At 52.1% G+C, this 15219-nt stretch overlaps 8 protein-coding genes across 8 annotated transcripts; 3 read left to right on the forward strand and 5 right to left on the reverse strand.

Annotated features, from left to right (window-relative positions):
• Nucleotides 1-529: 529 nt before the first annotated feature.
• On the reverse strand, nucleotides 530-682 carry POSPLADRAFT_1083442 (hypothetical protein; the record flags this gene model as incomplete). The annotated part of the gene is made up of 1 exon (XM_024483017.1): nucleotides 530-682. A coding segment is annotated over one exon (153 nt), but the record flags the coding sequence as incomplete, so codon positions are not given.
• A 297-nt stretch (nucleotides 683-979) lies between these two features.
• POSPLADRAFT_1109980 (hypothetical protein) lies at nucleotides 980-2499 on the reverse strand (the record flags this gene model as incomplete). Its single annotated transcript, XM_024483354.1, has 9 exons — nucleotides 980-1078; nucleotides 1138-1330; nucleotides 1392-1586; nucleotides 1643-1731; nucleotides 1780-1900; nucleotides 1954-2008; nucleotides 2063-2176; nucleotides 2226-2367; nucleotides 2437-2499. Coding segments are annotated over 9 exons (1071 nt in total), but the record flags the coding sequence as incomplete, so codon positions are not given.
• Nucleotides 2500-3117: 618 nt separating this feature from the next.
• POSPLADRAFT_1129583 (hypothetical protein) lies at nucleotides 3118-3521 on the forward strand (the record flags this gene model as incomplete). The annotated part of the gene is made up of 2 exons (XM_024483854.1): nucleotides 3118-3335; nucleotides 3386-3521. The coding sequence occupies 2 exons, from the start codon at nucleotides 3118-3120 to the stop codon at nucleotides 3519-3521; spliced, it is 354 nt and encodes a 117-aa protein (XP_024344215.1).
• Nucleotides 3522-3974: 453 nt separating this feature from the next.
• On the forward strand, nucleotides 3975-4374 carry POSPLADRAFT_1080624 (hypothetical protein; the record flags this gene model as incomplete). Its single annotated transcript, XM_024482991.1, has 3 exons — nucleotides 3975-4043; nucleotides 4140-4255; nucleotides 4308-4374. Coding segments are annotated over 3 exons (252 nt in total), but the record flags the coding sequence as incomplete, so codon positions are not given.
• A 52-nt stretch (nucleotides 4375-4426) lies between these two features.
• POSPLADRAFT_1072341 (hypothetical protein) lies at nucleotides 4427-5383 on the reverse strand. Its single transcript, XM_024482510.1, has 6 exons — nucleotides 5247-5383; nucleotides 5042-5191; nucleotides 4941-4984; nucleotides 4792-4879; nucleotides 4699-4736; nucleotides 4427-4649 (listed from the first exon to the last, which is right to left on the reverse strand). Exons 1-6 carry the CDS (start codon nucleotides 5356-5358, stop codon nucleotides 4599-4601), a joined length of 483 nt encoding a protein of 160 aa, XP_024344217.1. The 5' UTR covers nucleotides 5359-5383; the 3' UTR covers nucleotides 4427-4598.
• Nucleotides 5384-5682: 299 nt separating this feature from the next.
• Nucleotides 5683-7818, reverse strand: POSPLADRAFT_1051562 (hypothetical protein; the record flags this gene model as incomplete). The annotated part of the gene is made up of 15 exons (XM_024480181.1): nucleotides 5683-5723; nucleotides 5781-5809; nucleotides 5866-5936; nucleotides 5990-6105; nucleotides 6157-6175; nucleotides 6237-6362; nucleotides 6412-6437; nucleotides 6490-6574; nucleotides 6624-6667; nucleotides 6720-6755; nucleotides 6809-7170; nucleotides 7209-7419; nucleotides 7475-7552; nucleotides 7605-7703; nucleotides 7758-7818. 15 exons carry the CDS (start codon nucleotides 7816-7818, stop codon nucleotides 5683-5685), a joined length of 1404 nt encoding a protein of 467 aa, XP_024344218.1.
• Nucleotides 7819-8591: 773 nt separating this feature from the next.
• POSPLADRAFT_1176235 (hypothetical protein) lies at nucleotides 8592-9752 on the forward strand (the record flags this gene model as incomplete). The annotated part of the gene is made up of 5 exons (XM_024488408.1): nucleotides 8592-8654; nucleotides 8708-8929; nucleotides 8975-9028; nucleotides 9079-9363; nucleotides 9416-9752. 5 exons carry the CDS (start codon nucleotides 8592-8594, stop codon nucleotides 9713-9715), a joined length of 924 nt encoding a protein of 307 aa, XP_024344219.1. The 3' UTR covers nucleotides 9716-9752.
• A 155-nt stretch (nucleotides 9753-9907) lies between these two features.
• Nucleotides 9908-13476, reverse strand: POSPLADRAFT_1030475 (hypothetical protein; the record flags this gene model as incomplete). Its single annotated transcript, XM_024476729.1, has 11 exons — nucleotides 9908-9942; nucleotides 10008-10426; nucleotides 10488-10605; nucleotides 10666-11343; nucleotides 11391-11569; nucleotides 11630-12173; nucleotides 12231-12337; nucleotides 12391-12871; nucleotides 12922-13040; nucleotides 13092-13293; nucleotides 13347-13476. The coding sequence occupies 11 exons, from the start codon at nucleotides 13474-13476 to the stop codon at nucleotides 9908-9910; spliced, it is 3012 nt and encodes a 1003-aa protein (XP_024344220.1).
• Nucleotides 13477-15219: the final 1743 nt, after the last annotated feature.

The raw sequence follows: 15219 nt of genomic DNA on the forward strand, positions 1-15219 counted from the left end.
AACAGATCTGGCCGAGACAGGACAGTGAACAGGTGTCGGGAATGTGGAGGGGCCGTCAATCGGTCTTGGATCTTGACTATCTCGGGCGGACACCATCCGTATGTCTTTATTGGGGATCTTGGCCTGATCCATCCCGCTCCACGGCGATCGCTTCCAGGTTTGGCTTGACAAGTACCGAGTACTATGACCTAATTGCCTCCTTTGGCAGCACAGTGGAGCACAGCGTCCTTCCGCAATGGGGCTCTTTCATTCCAGTCTCCTTGGAGTCACTGCATCATTGTACAGCCGAAACCTTCGCGTGTGGGTATCAATATTTGAGCTTCAAGTCTCAGGTCGACTATTGCGTCATCGATGATATGCTCCTGCCTTCACGCTCGCGCATTTTGTGACAGGGGACGTGCGTGGATAATCGAATGTTTGCGAGCCTCGCATGCATCAGAGCAAGAACAGCAGATGGCTAACTACAAATGCGTAACTCCGGTACAAATGATAATGCACAATGAAAACAATAATCGCCGTCGCCCTAGTCCCATCCTCCAGTGTCCAGCTTCAGCCTGACGTCTTGCTTGGCTTTGCTGCCCTTTGGTCGTCCTACGCGCAGCGCTCCCTTTTTCGAGTGATACCTCCGCTGTTCTTTCGCACGTCGCTTCACCACCTCGGAATGTACCTTCTCCGTAAAGTCTTTTCCAGCAGACTGCGATTCGCCGGGTGCTCCGGAAATGGATAACGTCGCGGTGCGTTCCGCAATGTCGACGGGTGAATGTGTGCGAGAGCGAGAAGATTGTCGAGTAGACGACCGGGCACTGCTCCGCGAAGAACGTCCATCTTCCTCGTCGCTGCCTATACCTTCGGCCTTGCTCTTTTGCTCTTGAGTATCGCTTATCGACGACGACGGCACGACATTGTTACTTGAGAGCGGTCCCGACAACGCGACTTGACTCGTCCCAGCGATGCCTTGCTCTGCTAACATATCTAGCTCCTCTGTGCCATCCTCTTCGTCGTCGTCGTCGTCGTCGCTCTCCTCTTCTTCCTCCTCGTCTTCTCGGTCAGATCCTCCCCCTAAGACGTGGTTCATATACTATGATTCAATCTCGTGAGCCCTGCCGCAGCTCAGATGAATCCGTGAAGACAACACACCTCTTCCAATACTTCCTGGTCGCGTTGCTTGAACCCACTGGCCGACACGACAATATCCAGCCGGAAGTCCTCGCTGTCCTCCGATTTGGCCGTGATGGTCTTCGTGCTCGAGAACCGCGGATAAACGCTGCTCTCATACCGGAATCTCTTGCGGAAAAACTTGCGTATGCATTGCACATCGCGGTTGAAATACCTGTCGTATCCCATGATGTGCGTATTCTGGCAAACCCTACGCGTCGGAAATCTGTACTTACGTCTCTGCATTGAAATGGGATGTGCTGATCATTTGGGGAAAGTCGATCACGATGGGCTCGCCCGATTCTCGGCGAATCAGGATGTTGAACTCGTTGAAGTCTCCGTGGATCAGACCTGCGCGCGCAAAGCGGACGATGAGGTCCATCAGGTCAGAGTACAACTTGCCAGGAGAGGGGAGTTCGGCGACTTGGCGTCTGGGTGAATTCCAACGGTCAATTCGATAAATGATAGGAGTGGAAGGGATGTTTACAGAGGGTAGGCATCTATAAATTCCATAAGGATGCAATGTCGGGCGTGGTCGACGGGTTTTGGCACCGGGAAGCCGTGTTCGTGTAAGACCTTTACGGGATGAGGGTGGTATAAGAAAGATCGAAGTAGCAACATTACCTTCATGAAGGCCCACTCCTTCTCTGCCGCCAATCGGGACATGTACATCCAAGACGCTGATTTCCGCTTGCCCATGTAATCTCGCTTTTCTTTGATGGCGCGGAAGGACACGCGGCCAAGGCTAGTAATAACATGTAAACAGGAGACAAAACGATGATCCACTTGAGTGCATACCGATGCAACTTCAGCACCATCTCATTGCCTTCAGCATCGGCGACAATGTAAATATCTGTGCATGCTCATGAGCAGTCTTCAATAACTTGGTGTATTTCCTAGGACTCACCGGACTCCTTGCCCACTCCTATTTGGTTCCCGACCGAGAACATCGAGTCCCGCTTCGACAGCGCCCGCATGGCCAGGTAGTCGTACCCGCCATACGTCAGCCTGTATCCATCATCTTGCATGGAGTTCATATACCTGGAAGTATAGTGATTCATGCGACGTACATCGAGCATTCTGCACGCGTGCGACAAGGTTGCGCTTCGCCAGGGAGCCGAGGTTCTTGTTCACGCCTCCATTGCGCAGGCCAGAGATCTGCACGATCAGGGGGGTGGGCACCACCTCGTGGTTCTTCGAGCCCATTTCTACCTGAATGCGGCAGGCAACCGAGGAGTCAGTATGCATGAGCGCGGTGGGATAGCTTGGGATCTGGCGCACCGCGGTAAGGACTCGGAATTCATCCGTGGTGATATAGCGCAGGTCTGTCGCATCGAGTTTCATTTTTGCGAAGGGTTTTGAGACTGAGTGGTATGTGGTTCGGTTACGGTTGAGAGTTTATGGATATATGATGTACTGGATAGCCACAATCCGAGTCCTCAGACCGGCGGCACGAAGCGTAAGTCGAAGTGATCGAGAGCAAAAAGCATCCAGGCACGTGTTGCAGCCGTGATCGGGTTAGATCTCGATCGGCGCGTCTTCCTAATTCACGCTAGTGCGACGCGACGCGTCCTTGACCTCTTTCAATATTGTTCCTCCCACGCCCCGGGGCCTGACACGCAAGGATAATAGAGAAGGGTATTGTGCAGAGGTGCCACGAGTATGTCTCAGGCTGTCCGAAGGGCAAATAAAGTGAATAGTTTACGTCTGAGCCACGTTCTTTGATGTCTCCATCGACCGCGAACCGTTAGGCATCCGCGGCAGAGCTCTCACAGTCGCTTGAGAGCAGCTCAAAGTGCGTACTTATGCGTGAGCTATGTTACGCTTAATGGAAGCATTCTAGTTTTATGTGCGAGGTCCGTGCAACCTCTGACCTCTCGGCAGACGAAAGAGCCGCCATATGGGCCACGCTGCAGGACAACATGCAAGATATGTACGTTGATTTCACTGCTATCCTGGTAGATGCTGATATCGTACTTTCGTAGGTACGTGGACTCCTCCTGGGGATGGGATCCTGCCGCCAAACAGGAAGAATTATTCCACACGTATTCTCGATTTATACTTGCGCGAAACCAAGACGTGATAACAAATGATACGACAAACGAGGCTGGACAAAGACCCATTATTGCATATGTAATGTTTCGCTTCGATCGCGAAGAGGACGAGGATGTCGCCTACTGGTGGGCCACTGCATAAACCCTCGATGCTCAGATGATTGACCTATCTGGAGCTACGAGTTGCAGGTCTGCAAAGATATGCGACGTAGCGGATTGGGAAGATTCCTGATGCATCAGCTGCAGTCCATCAGCACTCGCTGGCACATGGAAAAGGTCATGCTGACGGTCTTCAAACGTGCGTTAGGTTGAGATACACGACGCCGCGGCTGATAAAACCAACTATAGACAACTCCATAGCACGGCAGTTTTACACTCGACTGGGGTGGAGTGTTTTATCCACCAGCTAAAAGACACTTATAATTGACCCTGCGCTGATAGGTTTGAGGTAGATGAAACATCCCCGGAATATGAGGCCTCAGATGACGCTGGAAATGAGGCCTCAGATGAGGATGGCTTAACAGGCGAGGGTGACGACGAAGAGGAGTACGACTATGAGATTTTGTCGCTTTCTCTCCCTCGGACGTGAATATGTTCATGTAGTACAAAGACTGTGATCATTCATGTAACCCTAGATTAGGTCTCGCGTCAGAACGTCTGCGACTTCGGCGCTTCGCATCTTACACTTCATCGACTATGCCGCCGACATCCGTGCTGCGAACACTACAGCTCTCTACGCAGCGGAGGCTCCCTGCCGCAGGGATCAGGCGGCATGCCTCTCACGGCCACGGACCTCGCTACAATGAGCCTTCCGGTTGGCTTTTTGGCGAGAAGGTGCGCCTGTTTTCCATCATGTCCATAACACTCACTGATGAGAGACCTTTGCGTGATGTCCGCCTCTCTGTCTGCTGTGCCAAATGCTTGACATAGCCTCCAGCGCCAGGACAGAAGCGTCAGAGAGAGAACTGGGAGATGATATGGTACGTCGGGATGTACGGGACCATGGCGCTGGCAGCAGTGTTGCTGTACTACAAGCCCGACACGAGGTGCGTCCCACCACTAGAATGATTCCGGCTCAGTCGCTGACGGTGGTTCTAGCATGCGTACATGGGCGTACAATGAGGCCAAGGCTCGTATGGAGGCTCGGGGCGAGAAGACAGACTACCCTTAAGTTGTCTTTGTAGACCTAACTGGATTAATGCCTACATTCTCTGCGATCACCACATCAATATGAATCTGCTGTCATTTTGTACGCTACATATGCGACAACAGGTCTATGCCCAAACAAAGAATCTTGCGAGCACCCGAAGCCGTGCTGCAAGTCGAAAGTGCCTTCGGCAGTTGAAGCCGTCTCGATAAGGCCGCTACGCGCATGCGTGCATGCTATGTTCATGACTCGCAGTGCTTCTTGTACGCGTCTTCCGTCAGGAGTGACTCAATCTGCCGAAGCTTATGAGCGTGTGCAACATGGGACACACGACGTACGCACCTCGGACGCGTCCTTAACCTTGATTTTGCAGAGCCAACCTGAGGTAGCGTGTTAAGTGTTGGTTGTGCGAGAACTCCTGGGAACATCGCTCACCCTTGTCTTCTGGGGACTTGTTCAGCAATCCCGGCTGGTCTGCGAGGCCGGCGTTGACCTCTGCAACTGTGCCAGAGATAGGGGCGTACTGATATGCGCAGGACACTTGAGCACAGTGAGCAGAAAGACAGGTGAAGGTACCACTCAACGATATCTGAGGCAGCCTTCACACTTTCGACGGCACCAATTTGGTCTGTAACATTTCTTCAATGAGCACGCGTCTGGTGAGACCTCGACAATTGTGACTTACCGCCCTTTGAGACCTCTGTTCCTTCCGTCGGTAGCTCGACGAAAACCACGTCGCCCAAACTGGACTGAGCGTAGTCCGTGATGTAGACCGTCCCCGTCCCCGTGCTGTCGTCAAATTTGACTGCCTCATGATCTTCCGTATACCTGACAGCTTCACCCACATAATCTACCACTGCCACACCGCCCAATGCATGCGTCGCACTCACTAACAAGTGTTCGCGCAAAAGAGGCGACTCGGAAGGCGCCTACAGACGGTCTGTGAGCAGCACGCACAGCGAACGCCGCAGGGCGAGAGACTTGTCGGAAAGCAGAGAACATTTTGGACGAACAGCACGGTTACAGCAGGTTGTAAGATGTACGTGGGCAGCTTCCAGGCAGTCTGAGTACCCGACGGCAGTCCGCCGTGCCTCTTTTAGAACTGACTTCATTTTCGTAGCGCACTAGCGCCGACTTCACTCCGTCCGCAGGGATGGAAAAGTATGGGATTCCTCAAAACTTATGAGCATAGCATGGCGATATCTGACAGATGCGCGGTAGGCAACTATCGGATGTGCTAGTCCGATAACTACTTTTGCGAGAGTGGGGAGAGTAGCAATACAAAGCACGGACATTAATGCAATATATAGGAGCAACTACTAACATCTACGCGAACGTCAAGATCTCCGTCACAATACCGGTGCCGACTGTTAGGCATGTGAGCATTACAATTAAAGGAAACAATAAAAGATCAAGTAACATACCAGTCTTGCCCCCTTCACGAAGAGTGAAACTGCACACGACGTTCGTTAACCTTGCTACATTTACGTGTGCTCACGAAAAACGTACCGGGTACCAATCTCTGCTGCAACATCGTGCATCAAGTCGCAGACCATCTCGACATTATCACCGGGCATGACCTACACAGGCATCAGCAGGAAGTTCATAACAACGCGCAGCATTGGTTCCACACCATTTTTTCGGCCGCATCAGCAGTGCCCTCAGGCCAGTGGAGACCGCACGTCACGTCCGCAGTACGCACGAAGAGCTGTGGGCGGTAGTTGTCCATGAAAGGTGTGTACCGTCCGCCTTGGCAACATGTCAGTTAAGAAGAAGGTTAAGGGGGACGCGATTAGATACCTTCGTCTTTGGTCAAAACCTGCGTGTATTTCGATGTATCAAAGCCAGACACCCCCGAAATTTGGTAAATCCGGACGTACATAGATCTGGGCCTGGAACTTCTTGACGGCCTTGATGCTACCAGGAGCAGCGATGACTTGTCCACGGCGAATCTGCTCACGCTTGACGCCACGAAGGAGGGCACCCATGTTGTCACCGGCCTCACCCTATTTGGCCGAGTAAGACAATGAATAATATCTCTTGCAAAGCACGTACGCGATCAAGCTCCTTGTGGAACATCTCTGGGAGTTGCAATGAATAACAATATTACGCCGAGTGAATAGGAGAACATACCAATGCCGGTCAAGGTGGTCTTGAAGTTCTCACCCAACCCAATGATCTGGACCTCGTCACCCTTGAGGCATACCCCACGCTCAGCCTGTCGAGTACGTCAGCGTGTGGGAAATGAAAGGCTGGTAAATACTGACACGGCCGGTTGCAACAGTGCCACGACCTGAGATAGAGAATACATCTGCACGAGACTGTTAAATCTTTGACACGCAGGCAGAGACTTATGACCATACCCTCTACAGGCAGAAGGAACGGCTTGTCGAGGTCACCTGAGACAGCTCTTAGACGCGACGACATAGCAAGAAAGGTTCCGAAGACATACGAGGAGGAATCTCAAGCCATTCGTCACAAGCTTGGACAAGCTCGACAATCTTCTCAGCGCCAGTCTCGGGATTGCGGCCCTCCAGAGTAGCCAGAGCAGAGCCCATGATAATGGGAGTGTTCTCGCCGTCGAAGTTGTAGGTCGATAGGAGGTCACGCATCTCCATATCCACCAGCTCAAGCATCTCCTGGTCCTGGATCTGGTCGACCTTGTTTATGAAGACCACGAGCTTCTGGATACCGACTTGACGGGCAAGGAGCAAGTGCTCTCGTGTCTGAGGCATCTGGCCATCAGTCGCAGAGACGACAATGATAGCACCGTCCATCTGGGCGGCTCCAGTGATCATGTTCTTGATGTCTGTGCTACTGTCAGCACAGCGGTATAATGAGATTTAGGTTACGTGCAATCAGCGTGCCCGGGGCAGTCAATGTGGCCGTAGTGCCGTGTGTCGCTCTCGTATTCGACATGACTGGAGTTGATAGTGATACCACGAGCTTTCTCTTCTGGCGCCTTGTCAATATCGGCGTAGTCGGTGAACTTGGCGCCGCCGCGCTCCGCAAGAACCTTGGTGATAGCAGCCGTCAAGGTGGTCTTGCCATGGTCGACGTGACCTTGCGAGGAACGGTGAGATAATAATACGGATACGCCTCAGAAGGAAACTCGTACCGATTGTGCCGATATTGAGATGAGGTTTCGCCCGCGAGAACTTCGACGCAGCAGCATCTGCATATCCCCTGCAGGAGACTATCCCTGCGACATCAACTCCTGTACCAAAATCGATGACAATCGTGCCTACCCCGGCTGACACCTGTTGGTCTAAGGTGCGTCGGTTGCGCTGTCCGCGAACAGTTCCTGAGGAGACCTCGCGAGCATGCGTAAACTGATGACTGGGTCGCTACACTGACACGTTACAACATCTACCAGACCTGCAGAGAAGAGCTGAACTGACCTCTCGAGCTGTAGAGACGACGAGAGATGACTCTGGAGGTTGCCAGCTGCGTCCTGAACATGACGGTATGCTAGTAGGCTCTTGAGTGTTGGCAAGCGTTACCGGCTAGAAAATATTCGTCCCGGTAATTATAGGCGCTGAGCGGCGATCGAATCTTAATGGTGGCGGGTAATATCGGGACAGCCGCTGATGAATACACGGAGACTGAAGTATCTCCCTATGACGGAGATCGAAGTGTCTCCGGCATGGGGAGATATCTCCGGCGTCTAAGAGATATTTCTCTGAGGGGGCGCTTAGCTCCCTGAACGGAAATTCTATCACGTGCAGTGCGAGAGAAATACCCAAGTCACGTGCATTTGCCGCTTTGGGTGGTGACCAAGATTTTGTCTCGTATAGTATCGGGGAGTTTCATTATGGCCAGTTTTCGGCCTCTAATGGAAATATATTTATCATGGCCAGCGCCGGAAAAGGCAGGAGGGTGCGGGAAAGTATGTAAAAAGCGTGTAAAACGCGAGTTTCTAACCCTAATCTGAGTTAGCCTGATTTGGCAGCAACTCAGATTAGATAACGAGAAAGGACCGGACTTTACCGAAAGCCGATGAAGAGATCGGGCGATGGTGATCCAGTCACGTGATCGCCCAAAGGGGACACAAATAATTTGAAGCAAGCGCCCCGCGGTGGAAAATTGATGGAGGTGTCTCCACACGCCGGAGATATCTCCCCATGCCGGAGACACTTCGATCTCCGTCATAGGGAGATACTTCAGTCTCCGTGTATTCATCAGCGGCTGTCCCGTAATATCGGCGCCGCCATTCGACACCTCTCCCGCGCGCAATGGCCACCCCAGAGCGACAAGAACTCGTTCGCAATGCCGTCGTCTTTCTTACAGATAACAATGTATGTGTGGTTCAATTACACCCAGCAATGTACACTAACTAATCCAAGTCAAGACGCAGGCGTCGCCCTTAGCACAGCGTGTGCAGTTCCTGGAAGCCAAGGGTCTGACCGGTGCCGAAATTGACGAGGCAATGAGACAGGCAGCATTGAGCCAAACTGCCTCCGCACCACGCATATCTGCACAACCGTATGGACCTGTGTACCCCCAGGTGTACGGTCCAGCGCCCTTCCCCGCACAACCTCTGACACAACCATGGGACTGGAGAGACTACTTTGTGGGTGCTCGTGCGCCATCTTGACGCGTCGCTAACGCATCTCAGATCACCGCCATCGTCTCCGGCACCGTGGCGTATGGTGCGGTATCGCTGTTCAAGGTTCGTCCCGTTGCTCATTCATTAGCCGCACGCTATACCTGCACGGGTAGAAACATGTCATGCCGCATCTACAACCTCCATCAGCTACAGCATATGAGGCTGACAAGGACGCCTTGTCCGCTCAGTTTGATGCTGCGGAGGCACTTCTGAAAGAAATACAGGCTGAGTCGGCAGCTATGAAACAAGCAGTGGATCAGCAGAACGAGAAGGTCGAGCGTGCGACACAGGAGGTTGAAACATTAGTACGAGAAATGAGAGACAGTGAAGTCAAGACTCGGGACGAAATGCGCGAGATCAGAGATGAAGTGAATAATGTTCGCGAGATGTTGCCTAAGGTCTGTGCCGCAAATGTCACACGACTTCATCGTGCTGATATAGTTTCTGTAGATGATTGAAAAGAACAAAGAGAGCCAGTTGCAGTCACTAGCCGAGCTGCATCAAGAGCTCAAGTCACTGAAGGCGTTGCTCTTGAGTCGTGGGCCCACTTCCAGTGGAATGTCCACTCCGATTATCCCTAGCAAACCTTCAATCCCTGCATGGCAACTAGCTGGTCCTCCCCAGAATGGAGCAAACGCTGGCACTCTCCCATCACATGCGTCACCTTCCGCTTCTTCGACGTTGTTACCTAATGGCAAAGGAAAGGAGGTCGAAGTCATATCCGACAGTTCACATGTAGCCGATACTTGATACATTGTATGCGTGTGTTATATACAATCATTTGGATACAAAACGTCATAGCAAGGTATCATACTTCGTGTGACGCAAAAAGGTGAGAGTGCGAAACGTCTTGCGATGAGACAAGAAAGCTACTACCGGACGCGACTGCGCCTGAGATTACTGTTATTTGTCACGGTTTCAGAGCCATAATTGCTACTGCTGTCATTCATGACGGACCCGCGAGGAGTCAGTGGTGCCTGGTTACCTGGAGCAAGTAGCGTTGCTAAGCAAAGGATAATCAAATCCGAAAATGTCAACACACCTCTATTAGCTGCGGTTCCATCATTCCACCGACGTCGAGGCCTGTTTCCGCCTGAAGGTCTAGCAGGACCAGGAATGGATTGAGCCTGCAATATAGCGTGGGGTTGTAACTCGAAAAGCAAGTCTCCATGTGAGTTGAAAATGGGGTTAACGAGGCAGTGAGCTTTCATGCCCGGGTAGGCGGTCTGCCAGATTCCCTCGAATTGCTTGAGTTCATCTAGCACATCGTCAAGGCTGATAGTATCCGGGAAGAGTGCCCTGAGTTGACTTTCGAGATCGGAGGACAATAGTTCTTCTGCTTCGCCTTCGAAACACACACCATCAAAAGTCGGTGACGGGGACCCTTGGAGGCTAGCCTTGATTCCGGAGGTATCGGTCTGAAGAACTAACGAGGCGGACCATTCAGCGGAAAACTTAGCACTATGTACAACAAGCATATCAAAACTCGATCCATTCGGCGGATATGGTGTGAATGACTGACCTAGCCTTCTGATTTTCAGATGCGAAAGAAACGTTAAGCAAGACCTTGCCGCTGATCTTGATCTCAAATCTGCCGCTCCGTGTCGCAGGGGGGAGCTGCAAACGATTGTTCGTTGTGCCTATGTCACCGTGTCTGTTAGCGTAAAGTTGAATTAAGAGATATTCAAGTTGAGACTCACACGCTACAGCGTGTGCGCCCATAACGACACCACTGCCCTTGTGTTCGTACTTGAAGTCGACATGGTGATTCCACTCGTACTTGAGCCGTCCATCTGCGTCCGGTGTCTGCGAGATCCACCGGCACTCCTGGCTCTTGTGCTGCTCGTCCAGCGCCCAGGTAGAGAGGCGGGGGCTCCACGTCCCATTCTCGTCGACAGGCGACACCAAAGGAATGACTGTCGTCATCGCGTTGATACCAGACAAACTTTTAAGAATCGCTCGTTCCAAGAAGACCTCCCGAGACAGCGCGAGCGTCCCGTATGTAGCTCCTTTGTTCGCCCTGATGACCCAGTCCGCGGAGTAGGCGAGGCGACGATGCAGCATACGGTGGAAATTGGTCATGCCGAGGACGATGATGGCAGGCTCTGAAATGTCCGTGACACTCGTCAGAGATTGGCGGCTGATGGTGGCACTGGAGTAGATGTGGAACGCTACATCGGTGAACGCGTATGTTGGGCAGTCTTTCTCAGATGTCCAAACCGGCACAGTGTGCAGAATGTGCACGCCACGGTCCATGAGAGCGGGGAAGTATTGGGTGCGGAGGTAATAGACCATCGCACGGAGCTTCTCTATCGGACGTGAGCTTTGCGTATGCAACAAATCGTCGAAACGCGAGTATTCGTGTATGAACTCGGCATCTGAAATGGTCAGTCGATGTCGGGGAGGACCTATCGCGAAGACGTACTTCGGAAGTCGAGATAGATATGGCGCAAATAACGATCATCTTTGCCTACATGCTGCTTGCAGGGGAAGGGTTCTTGTGTCCAGCGTGGAGGTTGGTCGTTGCCCAATATGTCAACGTGAGAGGCTATCTTGATTGTGACTTCGAATGCGAGCCGCCAGTCTTCGAATTGATGTCTCTCCCTGAAATCAGAAGCCAAAAGCGTGAGCCTATGTCTATGGTGATGGCTCAAATTGACTCACTCCGTCACCGAGGGATCTTTCGTTAAGAGCTTGATTTGTCCCTTCGTAAGGTGTATCCAGATGATCGCACGATCTTCACTGAGGAGGCGAACATTGATCGGCTGGAATGTTGCGGTGAAGGTTTGGTCGGACGTCCAATTGGCCAATGGATATGTGAGAGACCTTGGAAGTGCGGATGCGTGGAGTTTGTTGAAGTGGATATTCAGGGACGACTGCGATATGGCAATGATTTGGTCGAATGTGCCCATGTCAGATTTTTTGATAGTCTGTCGCCAGAGTTGCAGTCTGTTGCTGATCGCTCCCGTATCAGATGAGTCGAGGTGCCATGAGGACACATCCTCGTCATTGTCGAGAGAATCCTCGAGGGACGTCCACGCTGAGGTCGACCATCGAGAATCATAGATGATAAGCTGAGAATCAACCGCCAGAGCGCGCAGATACTCCTCCTCGATGGCTTGCAGAAGGAGATCGCAGTAAGCGTTTCCCATGTCGTCATCGCCTGCCAATCCCTCGAACTTGGAGAGATCATCTCGAATTTGGGTATCTGAGGGGAATGGGTGTCAGAATCCAAGCGCTTTGAGTTTGTCTTGATTCGACGTACCATTAAGATTGATTACGCAACGGTAAGCTCCCCCCTCGGTCTCATCTACTCGCGTGATTTTAACGAGGAACGCAACCTCCCATTTCGAGTAGCTCCGGGATGGGGTCCTGCCAAACGAAGGTAGGGAAATACAACAATGAATCGAATGTCAGACGCTCACTGGTCAAGAATATCGTCTTTGCCTTCGTAAAACGATACCTCATCGAGAGAGAAGCACAGTATGGCCTCTTGAGAGCACACTCCCATGATGCGAGGAGCACCAAACCTAATTTGAAATTGCGCCTCGGAACTCAGTGACTCGTCGGGGGACCAGAAACCACGAAATTCTGCCATGTTGATGACGGGCCAGTCCACGGCTCGACCCGCAGGTTCGATAGAATCCATGGCAGCCTTCAGCCAGTTAAGCGCAAGCTGTGTGTTGATCGTCTCGATCGGGACATGCTGCAGCTCCTGGACGTCAGGGGAACTGCTGGACATGGCAGAGTGATTGATTGTGAGTGAGGGGCGGGCGGTAAATTCGGGCAGTGAGAAGAACACATGACGACCAGCACTTTGGAGAAACTCAAGGTACTTGACGAGGTAGGACAGGAGTGTATCCTTGCCCATGGATATCGAAGGCGCCATTGACATGAGTTTGGCATCTGTGACACGGCCATTAGGGGAGCATTTTGATCATGACGGATGCACTCACTAGAGAAATCAAGGATCAAGAGCCGCATTTTCCCAGTACCAATCCTGGAGTCTACTCCGCTGAGATCGCGAATATCGTAGTTGACCCGGAACTCAATCTGTAGGTCGTTGATCGGTAGGCTGCCAAGGTAAATTCAGGCTTGAGGAGACGCAGATGAAGATATGGTGTACTTCTCAAGTGGTGTCCTGCCGGGTCCGGCGCTACCGGGTGAGTAACTACCTTCGCTTATCTTGACACGAAAGCATGCGTCGTGGTCGCAAATGAACCGAATCTCGGGCGGATCGAATGTAGCTTCGAATACTGCTCTAGACGTCGTATCCTGTCGAGCTAGAGGCCGGCTTTGTTGGTACTCGACAAGGGAATGAGATAGCCCTGTATCACGAAGTCAGCGCGTGAGCTGAGAGTTTTGAACTACTGTGGCGTACTGTAATCCAGCTCTTGTACATTCGCATCTTGGTGTAACTCGATACAGTCTTGCGCGTTTTCGTATAGGGCCAATAATTGTGCCTGTATATAACGAGTCGCCTGGGGCGCACAATTCTCGCCAACGCACATAGCGAAACTTTTGTAGCTGCACCGTATTCGGAGTCAGTGTTGGATTAGACAGTGGCGGACTAACGCATACATACCAGATGGTTGATAGAAAGTGGGTGAGAGGTTGGTTGAGTGGGAACATCCGTGGGCAACGCCCCGCCTTTTATATCGTCTACAAACTCTACACTTCAGAGCAACAAATGAAAGTGTAGCGAGCGGCAGCTCGGCTGACTGCGAGGCCGATAAACATATGGCTGCAAAGCGTGTCTCCATGTCTATTCAGTCCCACAATCACCCGGTGTTCGCGATGCGGACAGAAACAGCCTGGAGTACATGCGGCGAGTAGAGGCTGCCACCAGATGGAGAAAGAGAAGATCCCTGAGAGGTGGTGTAACGTAGGCGAATATACAGTAACCAAAGTCCTCCATGGAAGTCAAGACACGAGGCCGGCGCAACTGTCTTAGAGTAGCTTGTATCTCTCAGCGTCCTACAGAACCGGCTGGAAGTAGTCGATACAGGGACATATCGGACATCACGGAGCACCTCTGCGCTCATTCAGTCGCTATCCAGAGCGCTCTGCGGTTGAAGACAGCAACAATGAATGAGTCCAGGAACTCGGCTGGGCACAGGGCTCAAGCAATGCGCAGAACTAGCCGGTGGCACAAGTTCGATTAGGCGGTAGCTATGAGGACGATATCGGTCTAAATTACCGAATGGTAGGTGAAATGAACGGAGCGTATTGATGTGTGGTCCAGCGACGTGCCTCCGAGGAACAGTGCCTCGGGAAGTCAGTGTCAGGTGGATGCCTGGCGTGTGTCTCAGAGCTGCATGGTCCTGTTTCGGATTCCCTGTCATGAAAAAAAGCAGCTTCCGACATGACTTTTGGGCGAGGTTCTCGTGGACATCAGTCCATCTCTTCCCTCCGTGGTCGGATCCCCATTGGCATAACGCCACTGGTTCAAAGTCGGCGTTTCAATGAGGGTTTGTCGAGGAGCTGACCACTAATATATCATGAATGGAAGGAGTCATGAGCAAAAGTAGTACATATCGCAGTTGACAGCCGTCTTCCCCCATTCAATGAATCATGCATCATGATTTCGGTCTGCCAAATATGTTGCGGACTCGGTCAACCGTGAAGTTTGGACCAATCGTCGAGAAGAATGATGCTGCCACGTGCTCGTAACGGCGACGCGAGTTATAAATTAGGCGCTCGTTGTTAGCGTGCAGGTACTTTCCGCGACGGGATCCGCCCGCTGAGCACTCGTAGACGCACCGCTTGTACACCCTCAGCTTAAGCGTTCTGAGGCGACTTTCAAACGAACATATCATCGTACCCGTGCTTTGCATCTACTACTACGAGCATCCAGGAAAAACTTTATGTTCTCGTGGCGCCAGGCAGTAGAGAGCCTTGCTCAGCATTCGCCCAAGTCCTCACAGGACTTGACCGCAGATGAGCAGCAAAGTCGAGGCTCCTCGGATCTTGGACTACGTGCAACGCTGTCGTCCTCTCAGCTAGCAGAGTCTGCTCTCACCAATCTGAAGAAGACACTAGCCACCCAGCGTTCTGGTAGTCCAGGACCCAGTCGGGTCACGCCTTCTGCTAGTTCTGAAGGCACAGGAAGGCAGCAGACACACCGGTCTACTCTTGAGGATCGTCTTCGTGCCAAATTCGCTGCCAGCGATGCGTCGAACCCCTCCACGTCCTCTGGCTCATCTAAAGGGTCTCCATCGCCTCATTATACAGCAATACCACCACTATCCCCC

The sequence above is a fragment of the Postia placenta genome (genome assembly GCF_002117355.1).
Source record: "Postia placenta MAD-698-R-SB12 unplaced genomic scaffold POSPLAscaffold_1, whole genome shotgun sequence".
NCBI lineage: Eukaryota > Fungi > Basidiomycota > Agaricomycetes > Polyporales > Adustoporiaceae > Rhodonia > Rhodonia placenta.

Coding starts and splice junctions, on each gene's coding strand:
- POSPLADRAFT_1072341 (XM_024482510.1), bottom strand. CDS start 5,358: ATGTTCTCTGCTTTCCGACAAGTCTCTCGCCCTGCGGCGTTCGCTGTG. Junction 4,880..4,940: donor TGAAGGCTGCCTCAGATATC/GTTGAGTGGTAC, acceptor TGCGCATATCAG/TACGCCCCTATCTCTGGCAC. Junction 4,650..4,698: donor AGGTTAAGGACGCGTCCGAG/GTGCGTACGTCG, acceptor AAGCTTCGGCAG/ATTGAGTCACTCCTGACGGA.